This window comes from Pelecanus crispus, chromosome 3, assembly GCF_030463565.1.
Source record: "Pelecanus crispus isolate bPelCri1 chromosome 3, bPelCri1.pri, whole genome shotgun sequence".
In the NCBI taxonomy this organism is placed as follows: Eukaryota; Metazoa; Chordata; class Aves; order Pelecaniformes; family Pelecanidae; genus Pelecanus; species Pelecanus crispus.
The window spans coordinates 29,603,287-29,616,897 of NC_134645.1; the positions used below are offsets into that span (position 1 = coordinate 29,603,287).

The following is a 13,611-nucleotide window of genomic DNA, read 5'->3' on the forward strand; positions in this document are numbered from 1 at the left end:
CAAGTATTTTCTATGGAAAATGTAAAAAGATAGCCCTGCCTACTCCCCAACTACTTGTTTCTGGCTTACAGAGCCTTCCCCTTCTCTTTGCAAAAAATACTTCTGAAAAAACCCCATGTCGGTTCTGAAGTGGAACAAAAGGAACTTATTGAAAGGGATGTGAAAAGATGTCCCAGCCCCGCTCTAAATACAGCATACTCACCAGTGACTCACTTTCAGCTCTGCTGGTTGTTCAGTCCAAGGTCTCTTCACAGAGACTTCTAGCCAGGGTGCAATTATGCTCTTTCTGCATTAGCCAGGGAAACTGTGAGTATGTCTACACAGCACAAAACAGTGCAGGGAGCAGGATGGCCACACCGGCACTGCAAACTCCCACATCAAAAAATCAAACAACTTTGCTTATAGACATACTACAATATTTTGGGAGAATGTTGCCATCGCTATGGCTATACCATCTGCGATACCCTTATTTAGGCCAAGTATCCTGCACTGTGGGTACATCCTATATGCATCTGTTATACTTCCATGTTCCCTTGAACTGTGTTTTCATGAGTTTCACCTCACTTCCTTGTGAGGAGGTATCTGGGAGTACCACATATTCACAAAGGTTTTCTTAAAAAGAATAAACTGTCCTTACCTGCAGCTCCTGAATTTCCATTCAACCCTGGAATAGAGGAATCATTCTCCAGCCTTTCTGGATGAAATGTGTCTGTTTTGGCCCTGTAGGCCCTGCCACCACCTCCTGCTGCAATTATCAAGGGGACCGGTTCTCCGTTCTCCATCTTAACAAATTCAGAAATAAAGGCAGTATTCTGAGTCAGACACGGAAATGGAAGTTCAACCACATGCAGCTAGTTACTGCATGTTGCACTAAGCAAGCATCTAGGACTGATTGGATATTAGGAAAAATTTCTTCATGGAAAGGGTAGTCAAGCACTGGAACAGGCTGCCCAGAGAGGTGGTGGAGTCACCATCCCTGGAAGAGTTCAAAAAATGGGTAGACATGGCACTTTGTGACGTGGTTTAGTGGGCATGGGGGGTTTGGGTTGATGATTGGAATGATGATCTTAGAGGTCCTTTCCAATCTTGGTGATTCCTATTTTTTACTTTCATTATAAATGATCTGGCCACCAAGCCAGGAGGCGTGGGGTTGCTACTCTACCCTTGATTGGTTTGATGGTGGACTTGGTAATGCTGGGTTGGTGGTTGGACTGGATGATCTTGAAGGTCTTTTCCAACCTAAACGATTCTATGATTCTATGACTGCTCAGCACTACAAATTACCATTGTATTATTTATGCACCCACATCCAAAAGATTAATGAAAAGCACTAGACCTACCAAGTTCCGCAACAGAGGACAGTGGCATTGTACCTACAGTGCTGATGGCTCTTAGAAAGCTTGTAATGTTACCATGTGATGACTTTCATCAAATGAAACAGCTAAGGAGCATTGCTCTATATAGTGCAATATAGTGTCTCCACTGGTAAAGGACTGCTACACTGGAAACTGTCTGAGCATGCAGAGTTATGCAGAATTATGTAGAAGCTGGGTGATCTAAACATACTGTTAATGCCTGAAACCAGAGTTTGGAATGAGTACTGTCTCAGCTAGTACCTGACAGAAAAGATCAGTGGTCTCTACCTATAGGGTTGCCAACAGAAAACATACAGGCTATCCTCAGCTTTTCTTGTCATTGCACCATATAGGCCATTTGGCTACACATTTGTGTAGCTGAAGTCTAATGTTCTACAATGACAGATTTGAATAAGGTCCCATGGAATTTGCCCTTTGGTGTAGAATTATGCTTCAGCATCTCAGCTTGCATTGAAAAAAACCCAGTTCAAACTATTATGTTTGCAAAGGAAACTCCAAGCCACCGAAGCACATGTGGCCATACTGTGTAGCAGTTCTAAGTGTGAAGGGCCGACTCAGCTTGCTACAGCTACCAACTGGAAATGAAGGATACCCGGAGCTCACTTTATGGACCCTTCACCAGAGATGTATAAAGGGTTCTCAGATATTTCAGGCTGCAATACTAGAGGCAAGAGGCAGGATGTGTTCATGCTGAAGGTGCACAGGGACTATATTTCCATACCTTAAATATGTAAGTTGCACCTCCCCCACCTCCACCTCCTCCTGCCCATTCATTGACGCTTCTGTTCACACGTATCTCTTCTTCAATCACATTGTTCTCTCCAATGCAGACTTTCTGTATAACATCATTAGTCTGTAACAGAAGACCAGGTCTGAATTCTGGTAAGAAATCTCCATGCCCTTCTACACACACAGGCCTCGTGGACCCTTCACCATCCCAAACCAATAAATTGTCCTCCAGTGAAACTACACAAGCAGACGGAAGTCAACGCTCTTGTAGAAGAATCTTGCTTTTTGCTTCAATGTTCATCAGAAGAATATGTTGCTATTTTAACTGAATTATTTTGAAGCAAGCTCAGTGCTGATATCTATTACCATGTAAAACAGCTCCATAAACTTTTAACATAGAAGATGTAGCAGAATTTACTGCAAATACTTCCCAGCATTAACTATCTGTATTTCACAAGTGGGGGAAGGGAGTAACTCAGCAATGATGTAACTTGCCCCACGTCACACAACAGTCAAATCACGGAGACACAGAGAGAACCCAAATTTCTTTACTCCTCTTCCAGTGCCCCACTGGCTGCGACCAGGCAGCCAACATGCATCTATCCATAACTAAGGTGTATTGGTGGCTCACGTAGATATATCGGAGCTAGCTTTAATCTTGGTAGTTGAAGCATGGGCAGTAGCAATGAGCTCAGCATAGACTAGCCACCTAATACTTAGCTAGACTTCCAAGCAAGCTTTGATGTTGATCTGATGCTTATGCTGTAGCAGCAATTTTACTGTAATTACCAGTGCTAGCTAGTTCAAAGCCTACCAAAACAGCCACAATCCCACCTTTTATTGAATGTTGACCTGTTAAAGAAAATACCTCACTAAAAAGCCTCCGTATTTCCTACTTCGCATTTTTTTCCTTTCCACCAATTAGGACCAAATATAATGAACCTTCTGTATCAGGCAACTAACTGAATTCACTAATTGATGTCAACACAACATTAAACCAATATTTGTAAGTACTTCTGGACTATGACCTAAGAGAGGTAACTGTTGTTTCAACTTTAAATTGGAACACTAAATTGCATGACAAGCAGGACTCTGCTGTGAGTATTTGCAAGTTGCAAGCTTTGCTTCTAGCTTATTTTACTTTACACGTTTCATCTCAGTAACACTATCTTGTTACGCACACTGAACTCACTAAGTCAACACCACTTTAAGGGAAAAATGCACAAAGAGTTGTTACAGTAGGATTGACCTTCTGCTTCCTTCTACTTTCATGTATGTGTTTTCTTTCGGGAGAGGAACATGATAAAGACATCCTCAAGTTACAAATTATTCTGTTGACCACAAAATGTGTCCTAGGTTGTGCCAGAGAATGAATGGCATCCATTTTGTGTGTGCAGACTTGCCTATGGAACTAAACAATCCTTCTTTCCCTAGTCTTCCCTCTCCTTAATTGATTTGGAGTTGGGTGGGGATGATTAATAAAATGACAAAGTCAATGACCCAAAGGAACCACTAGATTACAATTGAATTAAAAAAAAAAAAATCCTTCATGGCAAAGACATAACTGATTACAATCCAATCTAGTAAAAGTCCCTTCTACAAGTCAATGCAATCTCTTTGCTTCAATGAAAGAATTACATTAGCACTCAATAAATTCTCACTAAGATTACAGTGGCCTGCAATTTAATGAGTCCATATATTACACTCAGCTGGAATGTCCTAGTTATAGACGTTAGATGGAAGTTTGAGTTAGGGCATTTCTCATTTCAAAGAGGCTTCATACTAATGGTTTGTTTGTAGATATGTATAATTCCAGTTTTAACATTATTTACTTCAGCACCCAGCCTTGAGAACCCCTCTTTCTTGTCTACATCCTTCAACCTTTTTCTGCTGTAACAGACTGCTAAGCTTTCATCTCTTGGATGCCAGCCATTAACAGCTGAGAAATACAGAGCATTTAAATGTCCAGCTCAAACCTGTAGGTGAAATTTCATCAGATAATGCTTAGTTTCCTCCATAAGAATCTCCTATTCCCTCATCCTCCAAAGAATACTAAATGATGAATAGATTATTGTGCCTGCAAATGGTGGAAGTTGCACCATCCTGTCAAGGCATTTCCAGCAACGATTCGTTAGTAACACAAAAATCAGGACTGACTCAGCAGTGATTAATTTGCTGCTCCCATTCTCATACAGAGAATAACCAAACAGGCCCTGTGAGGTGGGTGGCTCCAGAGTTGCAGAGTGCTATGATAATGGCAGGCCTGGGCTCAACAGCAGAGCAAAGACAAAGCCTTGTGAAGTCAGCCTTGAAGACTGATCTCCAGAGGAAAGGAAGGCAGGGTTGTCTTTTCTCTCCGAAAACCCACACAGATGCTCTGAGATATGCAGATCAGTCAGGAACCTGTACTGTAATATCAATGGGGCCTGAATTTTGAAGAGGGAGTGAAGCACAGTGACATAGGACTTCATCTTTTTACGCTCATACCCTCCCAGTAAAATGGTAGCTATCCCTTGAACCATATAACCCAAAACCCCTCAAGAACAATGGTTTTCTCTGTAAACAGACAAAACTCCATGGATTTGTAGAAAGGATTAAGGCAAAACAAAAAGGGCAGGCAATCACTTACACTAGGACAAGCATCTTCTCCTTGCTGTCCCACCAAGATATACAAAGTATCATCCTTCTGGAGGTCAAAAATTCCCAGCACAGACACACCGTGGGACCGCACCATGGTGTTCTTCCCTCCTTTCCCACCAGCAGCTCCATAGCCTGAGATGCTGCAGGAAAAAGAAAACAAGAGCCTGGCACCTGAGTTGCCCCAGACAGGTGGAAGGTAGTGCAAACCACTTCTGGGCACTGAGTGTTTTGCACACAGTGTCACAGGGCTGTGCCCTGAAGATCTGACACTTTAAACAATCTAAACCCAAAGCCTGAAGACTGAGGTTCTCTGCTCTACATGGACCTATGAACTTGGGTAGCTACAAAACAGCTTCTTTCACATTTATTCTTCGGTAAACAGTTGCTGAGGACAGAGTGAGCAAGTCCCTGTAGTTTCAAACTTTAATATATGAAACACATCTTGTTTCCCAGAAGGCTTACCCTTAAGAGGTTTGCAGCAAGGAAGAGAAAGAATAGAAGCAGGAGAACTGGTAAGTACAGCACATATGGCTAAAGAGAACATTAAGCACGAGATTGACAGGGGGAGATTTGAGAAAGCAGACAGCATAACTGGTCCTGGTAGCATGGATCAGATGGGAAACAGCTCTCCTATATTCCTCTGGTCCTGTGAATAGACAAGTTGATGGACACAGCACTACCTGCAGTAAACAAGGAAGGCAAAAGCCCCCTGGCTAAACTCACAGCCACCATGAACATCTCACTGTCTCCAGCCAGGAGCGGCTAGGCTGCATACACAAGCTGCTGCAGTCTCAATTAAGGCTCAATTAAGGGACTTCTATTTCAAGCAGCCAAGATTCAGAGGTCCTTACTGTTGTTGATGTACCCAAAGATTTGGCTGTAACACTGTATATTGCTCAGCTCCTCCCTCTCCCTTTCTAAGTACATAAACAATTTACATCCTTGAAGCAGCTTTTATCAAAGTGTTTCAAAGCACTGTATAAAAATAATGATAAAATACACACTTCTGCTGCAACAAAAGATAGTTAACTTTCTGAGCAAGTGAGTGGTGGTACAGCAAGCTCAATGTAGATCTGAAATAAGCAGGTGATTCTCCACTGACAATACTAGCTTTGCAGCTATATCCATGAGACCAAAATTCAACCTGGAGCACGTAAACAGTGACTGCAGGGCTGAGAACACAAAACTTCCTCTTGGCTTCCTACCAGTTACAGTATAGGTACTCTGCTTTAACTCCTCCTTTCCTCTAGCACCTGGTTGGTCTTTGCCCAGCACAGTCCTGCATGTTTGCTTGTAGCAAACAAGCTACAAGCAGAATGAACCAGCAGTGCCCATTCTGCATGAGCACCCTGAACTGGTGGTTGGGCAGCTGGCTCACTTTAAGCCAGCAACCTGCCTTAACAATTAGCATGAGGAACTCACCATGTGATACTGCTCTGAGGCAGCCAGCATGGAGCAGTTCTGATGTCGAAGCAACTATGGAGCATCAAGTGCCTCATAAAGCACATTAGATCCTCGCAATGTGACACGATTATGTTCATGCCACTGCTGATAACCAAAGCAATCAGTCCTCAGTAAGGCTGCACTGGAGCCAGCTGAAAAAGTGATGGACACAGCACTGGGCTACCCCGAACAGATGCTGCATAAATCTCAAGACTGAGTTGATTTGCTGTAGAATTTTGTAATGACTAATGAGGTGCACTATCAGGCACAGCAAACTGGCAGGGCTAATCGGCTGCAATTAGGGGCCACATTTTTCTGTGTATGAACAGATTTTTCATACAAGCAATGATGTCAGGAAGTTCAGGAGAACCCATTTTGGCCTCTTTCAAAGGCTGCAGACAAATAAAAACCAGTAGATTCGGGTGACAGTCATTCCCTATTCAAAATGGGTGTCACTATTTAAACAGACAGGTTATCTTGACTTCAAGTTTCAACAGGTTCCCTTTCCTTAGGCACAACTTTCTTTTACAGGAGGAATCCATTTAACCACATTGGCCCTGAAGAAAGATTCAGACCACCCTGAGCAGATATAACCAGAACACAGAATACCTTCCACTGTCTTCCTTCTTTTCTTTTACTATGATACTTGTAGGAACTGAAAAAGAAAAACACATCTTCAGGAAGGATCAGGATGAGCAGAGTGCACTGGCTGTGCAAACCAGGGCTGGAGAAAAAAATCCACCTCTAGGTAGACAGGTCATAAGAAACACCGGAGCTAGTTTTGAGAATATGAGAAAATGCAGGGCCTAGGCTGGCCAACTTAGAAGGATACCTTTTTGCATTCTACTGTGCTGTGTTCTGGTGCTACCTTACAAGAAGGGACCAGAGAAAAGAGAGGACAGTGGAAGTGACAACAAATGGGGCACTCGGCAAAATGGACCAAAGACTCTTGCTTTAAAAATGGAAAGAATTTGTATAATGGATGGTAACATGTAATTTATTACAGTTCACTTCTTTCATACTTGATCATAGGCCTAGATATGGAATGACAAGACCTTCTGAATGCTTAGAAGGAAATCTGAAAAGAAAAATAATCCTTTATATTGCCTAACATTATTGTTATACAATGTGCAGCCCCGTGGGAGCAAACCAGATGATTTTGTCCATATCAGCATTGCAGCATGTAGGACTCCAGTCTTCATATGAAGCCACCTACAGTGTGTGGCAGCCTACCCAGACCTTAATAGATGGTGGGGTTTTCTGGGTGTGGTTAGCTTGTGTTAGTAGAGTTTTGTGCAAAGTTGAGCTTTCTGTCTTTGCATTTTAGTAAAGTATATTCTACCTTGTGTTCACACTATCTATATCCTTTTTATGCAATTATCAGGAAAGTAACTCACTGCTCTACATTACACAGTGTAAAATGCACCGATATGGCATAACAACAGCTTTCTTAAGAGCCCAACAGCTAGCTGGACGATTTTATCTCTGGGTCAGGTATACTGGAGAAGGCTATCAGACTAACTTAGAGGATCCACAGTGCAGCAGACCTGCAGGGGAGAGCTAAATACAGGCAGTGGGTCTAGACTCTGGAAAGCCCTAGAATTGATATTGCAACTTGACATTTTCCTAGGGCTATGCTATACTGGGGGACTCTGCTGCCCCTTCAGCAGCCCAGAATCAGGAAGATGTCAAGTTAATTTAATCCCACAATTGCTTCCTCCTTTCCCCAGGCTGTGAATTCTCTACTATAGCCTTAAGAGGTGCAGAAGAGAATGTCATCCATTTATGTATAGGTTACCAATGACATTAGCCATCTATTATCTATACAGAACCTAAAAGTCTGTTAGGTCATTTATAGGACTTAAATAGACAGGTCCTCCCTGCAGGACTTGTGGTTTGTATTGTGTAGCAAAAATCAGCCTACAGTTGCACTGGAATTCTGGCTCTTCTTGGGCTGTGATATTAAAGAAATGACAATGTTCAAAGTTTATTGCCTCTTCTCTTTTGGGCTATACTTTATAACCATATTTACTGAATGCCTGTCCTGAAAAATTCTATTCACCTCAGGCAACTCATTTTTGATAGCTGAGTAAAACATCATTAATGCTTTTTTCATTACCATCAATCCTTGTGGTAATAGGCACTGAGGCAGAACTTGCGCCTAGCCTAGCCCAGCCAGTTTCTTAAAATTGCTTTGCAGTAGACTTCTGTTAGAGACTGACATCTATCCTCAATATTAACATTCTTTTTCAATAAAAAGAAAAAAAAGAAGGTACCAGTAAGTTTTAACTGAAATTTGTTCAAAGCCTTCAGTGGAATCTTCTGCTTTGAAATCCATGGTACCATCATTGGTTTCAATAGGGAATGTTGCATAAAAAACCACCACTAGACAGTCGTTGATTCAAACAGATAGTTCTGCTTAATGGCCTGATGTTACCATTCAGATACAGTGAACTAAACTTTGATTGTACTTCTTTCCCCAGCAAGAGCAAAAAGAAAAAATGATTGGTAAAAATCTGATTAAGTAGCACTGAACTGTATCTGATCATCTCCCTTTGAAAATAATTCCACAGAGGGATTTAAGCGTTAGAACCCTCTGTATCACAGAGCCTAAGATCTAGGTGGCTGGCTTCCAAAATCAATTCTACAGTGGTGAGCCAGGCTTACAGGCTTAACTTACCATGCCTAGATTCAAAAAAGTCAAGATGCTGAGCAGAGCTTGATGCAAGCTGTCCTATAAGAAATGCCGACATATGATTGTGCCTCCTATACCAGGTGAAGAGTGGGAAAAACTCATTCTGATCCCAGAATTCAATGGCTGGCATATGGAATATGTATGCCTCTTGGCCTAGGGATGTCAAAACACTTGATTTTCAGCTACTTATAAACCTCTCCCAACCTGTAACCATTTAGGCTAAAGATTTGTCTACCTCAGATGGTTGCTTCTCTTTCTTCTCTCTTCCACTAAAAAACTGCATCTTCCAGAAAACAAATCTGAGACTGAAAAGGTTGGAAATCACAGGAACAAGGAGAAGTAAAACCCAGTTAGATCTGGCCAAACTTCTGAATATAATACTTCATATATGCCTAGCATGTATCTGCAGCTTGGATAAGTTTCAAATGCAAAGATACATCATGACAATCATAGACGGTCCCCTTACCTGTATGTGTTGGTTGCTGGTACTCTCCAGATCTGAATGCCTTGGAGAATCCCTTCAGATCCTACAATCACACTGAGGTTGGAGTTCCTGTAGGCATCATTGCATTGGCTCTGTGTGGGGCCATAGGGTCCACTTGCACCACATGTTGTGAATAACCAGTGATCTGAAATGAGGACATATACAAAGCATGATCTGAACATCCAAAGATCAAGAAGCTGTTCTGCTCTTTATTCACTCTTTCTTGTCGGACCAAGAGAAGAACCTGGTCTCCAGGGTTTTACCTAGAACAAATACTCATAGAATTCTTTTAAAAGACTCAAAGCGCAATGTGTCTCAGTATTTGACAGCTTTTCATCTACATCCCCTGAAAGCTATCACAACTATGACCATAGCTTTACTTTTTCTAAGGCTCAGAAAATCAAAGATCACAGAGTAGAGTAGAATGCAACACAGCCAACCCAGTTTTGGGCTCTGCTTTCTGGGCTGTTGAAGTGCATGCTCATTAGTGAATTTTAGCCCTTTCAGTTTCTACAGACACTTGATTATTGAATTTATTTTATATGGGAAAGTAGCTGTTAATTAGATAAAAACCTGTAAACACACCATCTTCTCAGTGATTAAAACATAACAATAAACTAATTGTATTTTGAATAATTATTTGCTCACAAGAGATTCAAGTTAAGCTTCAGATGGCAAAACACCTAACTGAGGCCTGTAAAACAAGCATTTAGCTCTGCATGTTCTAGGCCCGATCTGTGGGTGTAAATCAACGCATCCTTATTACAGCCATTTTCATCAACTGGAAGCACTAGCCCTGTACAGATAGATTTCTAGAACAGGGCTTTGCTAATTTGTGCCTCAAAAATCTGATTTTTTAATTTGACTACATGATGCTGAAAATGCTGTTCTTTTCCTTAAAGATTCATTAGTAGGGCCAGCGCAGTGGCAAGACCACAATGCTCTTGTAATACCCTCCTAACATATTTGCTAGTATATAAGGAAATATTTCATATGTAATCAAAACTAAGATGGTAAATAAGTGGACTAACCATTTTTAGTGCACATTACATGATTTATCATTCATAGTTATTAACAAGCTAATATACACAATCTAATAAACTCCGTTAGTTAATTCTACTGCCATTAAAGACAAAAGACTTGAAATACATCTAAAGAACATTATTTCTACAAATAATGTTGAGCCAGCCAGCCCTCCTTATGGCTTTCTCAAAGGGCACCACTTTTCCCCCCAGCTTCCACTAATGCAATACAACACATCCAGACTCTTTCAGTGATGGTACTAATTAGCTCAGACAGAACATTAGCTTGATCTACTTCTTGGAATTTGGAGCTGTTGCCTAAGCAGATCTGGTCTAGAAATGATGGTCTGCATGTGTCTGGACGAGAGAGGCTAGCAGTTCTACCATTACTGTTACCGGAGAAGTTCACCCACCAGAAATACAAGGAAACACATTAGTTTAGCCAGGCACAAGGTCTGAATTACCTTTTCACAAACTAATCCTGAAGTTGAGCTAAATTCCTTCCTATAAAAAAAGTGTAGTGCATGAAATGGATCAAATAATTTGTCAGCACTTTAAGAAATAAAGTGGCTGGTATTTCTGAAAAAAAACCTTTGTAATACAGTCTTGGCTATTCCAAGAAGCAATGCAAAACTACTACTTTAGGAAAGCTTCCCAATCTAAGTACTGCTGAGAGAATAATCTCTTCCTTCTTAGTGCAAAATCTATACCACCCCTCCTCAAAACTCCCCTGCAAGCATCTTCTAGAGATTTTGCTACTGTTACTTGTTTTATATCGATACTTATATTCTTATTTTACTTATTCCTCCAATCCTTCTGCAACAGGTGGCAGTATAAAATCTTAAAATTAGTAGATAGCAAATGGAAGAATTCCCCCCTCCTCCTCTGCCTCCAATGTACCCCCCAAAAACCCAAGAACAACAGGTAAGAGGGGAAAACCACCTAAGAAAGCAAGGTCCAAAAGTTCCTAAAGCAAAATGCTTCAGTAGCTCTGATATCAACAGTCTTGCACCAGAAGTTACTTATGTTTATTCTTGCAAAAAAAACCCCAAAACCAAAGCAAAATCTCACACAAAATGGAAGATGAGAGACTCATTCTGTCAGCTATCACAGTGATTTAACATTGCAATATCCCAGTGGGCTAAGCCACCTGCACTGAAACATATGTTTAGTAAAGCAGGCAGGTAAGTGTCTTCGTTTGGAACAATAAGAAGTCATTGGATGTCTCTGGTGAAACATCAAACACGTTCCCAAAGGTAGAAGCAGGTGACCTTCAAGGGGACAATAAGCCCAAAACATGAGAGAATCAAATTGGAAAACTGGAAGTGATAAAAGCTAGGACAGACCACAGCATATGCATACTGCTGCTATGGTTAAGCTCTACATTTCTGATTTACTCCCTTTAAATAAATCTCGTTCCTTAGGTATCTGCTTACCTGGCCTTGGCAAAAGTATCTCTAGACTATGACGCATTTAACACACAGCACAGCTGGACCTAAAACTGGGAGCTCCTGACTCTTACTGAGTTCCAGGGACAGGGGATCAATGAACTACACCTTATTCCAAAATGCTTGTTAATGGCCCTCTGTTTCCTTAAAAGCCCAATGCCCTGGAGGAACAGAAGAAAAACCTCCTCCTGCTGCAAACATTATGCCTTCAGACTTTGAACTGAAGCAACCAGAACAACTTTTGTATTTTCTGCCTCTTGGACAGACTAGAGGGGGCTCACTTCCAGTGCAGAGGCAGTATCAGAGTAAGAGCAAACAGTGCTGGTAATTTAAGATTAGTGAATGCGCATCTAAGCTCTTAGAATCTGGCTTTTAAGAGCATGAGAGTACAGGGAATGAAAACCCACAGATATGTTATGCCAGGGGGTCTGACGTAAGGAACCTGGAGATGACAGAGCACAGGAGGTACTAGCTTAGATTTCAAAAGCAGTCCTGTTGTAATGGATACAGTGGTATATACGAGATTATACGTAAAGCCTCCCAGGTTCTGCAGCTGCTGCAGTCAGTGGTAGCACACGTATTTACTTGTTCTATTCAGGTAGATGGTAGACAGGAATTCGAGAAGACATGGTTCAGAAGTAGCAGAGCTGGGTAGTGACCTTTGCCCAAAACATTGCAGGAGGAAGTCTGGCCCAAGTTAAGTCCATGGGGAGACTGCACCTGATTTGAACCAGCAAGGATTTCAGTAAAACCTACAGCCAGGTGGTGTGCAATCTCCTCATTTGTCACCACTGTATTGACTTGCAAACAGTCCTCCTCCTGTTTATATGTACTTTCATATGTGATACTGAAAGCCAGTCCAACATGTAACAGCTTTGTCGCTGAATTAAATGGGACAGAATATGGCATGGGAAGAAGATGCCCCTCATTTCAACATAATTAGGACAGATGGATCTTAGTTACAATTCTGGATACTGACTAAAAACCTTGCACTTCCCTCCTGCTGCTCTCTTAAATGTTTCACAAAGCCAACCCTCAATCTGCAGATGTAACAGTAGCCCAAGATCTTAAACCACTAACGTCATAACAAAACAGGGTACTGCCCATCTTAGATAACCCACCACTTCTTTTTTTAAGTAAGAATAACCATTCACTCCCTGTAAAGTATTGATTTTCTCCTGTTTCTAGAAATGACTGCAGCATGTCTCAAGAGCTCAGAGAGAGCATTTCTACAGGTTGCTGCATGCCACAGCAGTTTACAGTAACTCAATTTGAAGCATTATTTTGTTCTCCAAAGACTCAAGCAGCAGCACTGAATCGAAAATCCTTAAGCTGCTAGGTGAGAAGCATAGATTTTTTTTTTCCATCTGTGCACAACTGTAGTTTGTCGCACGGCATACCTCTCTTTCCTTCTGTAGCGTGTGACAGGCTAACATCGTTGGCACCTCACACTCACATGACGGGACAAAAAAGCAGGACTCTCCAGTCTAAATCTTCCCAAACAACTAGCAGATTTCGGAAGTTTGCCCAACTTCACACAAGTTACAGATGCCCAGTTTCCAGAAACAGCTGAGCATTCCTGATGAAAACTATCAGGCAGTTAAATGTAGGGTCCCTATATATGCTGGCATTGGCAGCTGCAAGGTGCTAACTTGGTTTAAAAACCTGAAAGTTCCTGTTTAAGGCCAGGGAAAAAAAAAAAAAAGAAGTGAAAATTACACTGAGATTCAGAATTGGGGTACGACATTTCAGTGAATAATTTATACATCAGTTA

The 13,611-nt window shown here is 41.5% G+C and overlaps 1 protein-coding gene across 1 annotated transcript in view; it reads right to left on the reverse strand.

The window, feature by feature from the left end:
* Positions 1-13,611, reverse strand: part of ALK (ALK receptor tyrosine kinase) — a 320,097-nt gene that overhangs the window by 23,988 nt on the left and 282,498 nt on the right. The window contains exons 12-15 of the mRNA XM_075706949.1: positions 9,350-9,512; positions 4,735-4,885; positions 2,098-2,229; positions 638-782 (exon numbers count right to left, since the gene is read on the reverse strand). Coding sequence (XP_075563064.1) covers positions 638-782; positions 2,098-2,229; positions 4,735-4,885; positions 9,350-9,512 — 591 coding nt within the window. The remainder of the gene's footprint in view (positions 1-637; positions 783-2,097; positions 2,230-4,734; positions 4,886-9,349; positions 9,513-13,611) is intronic.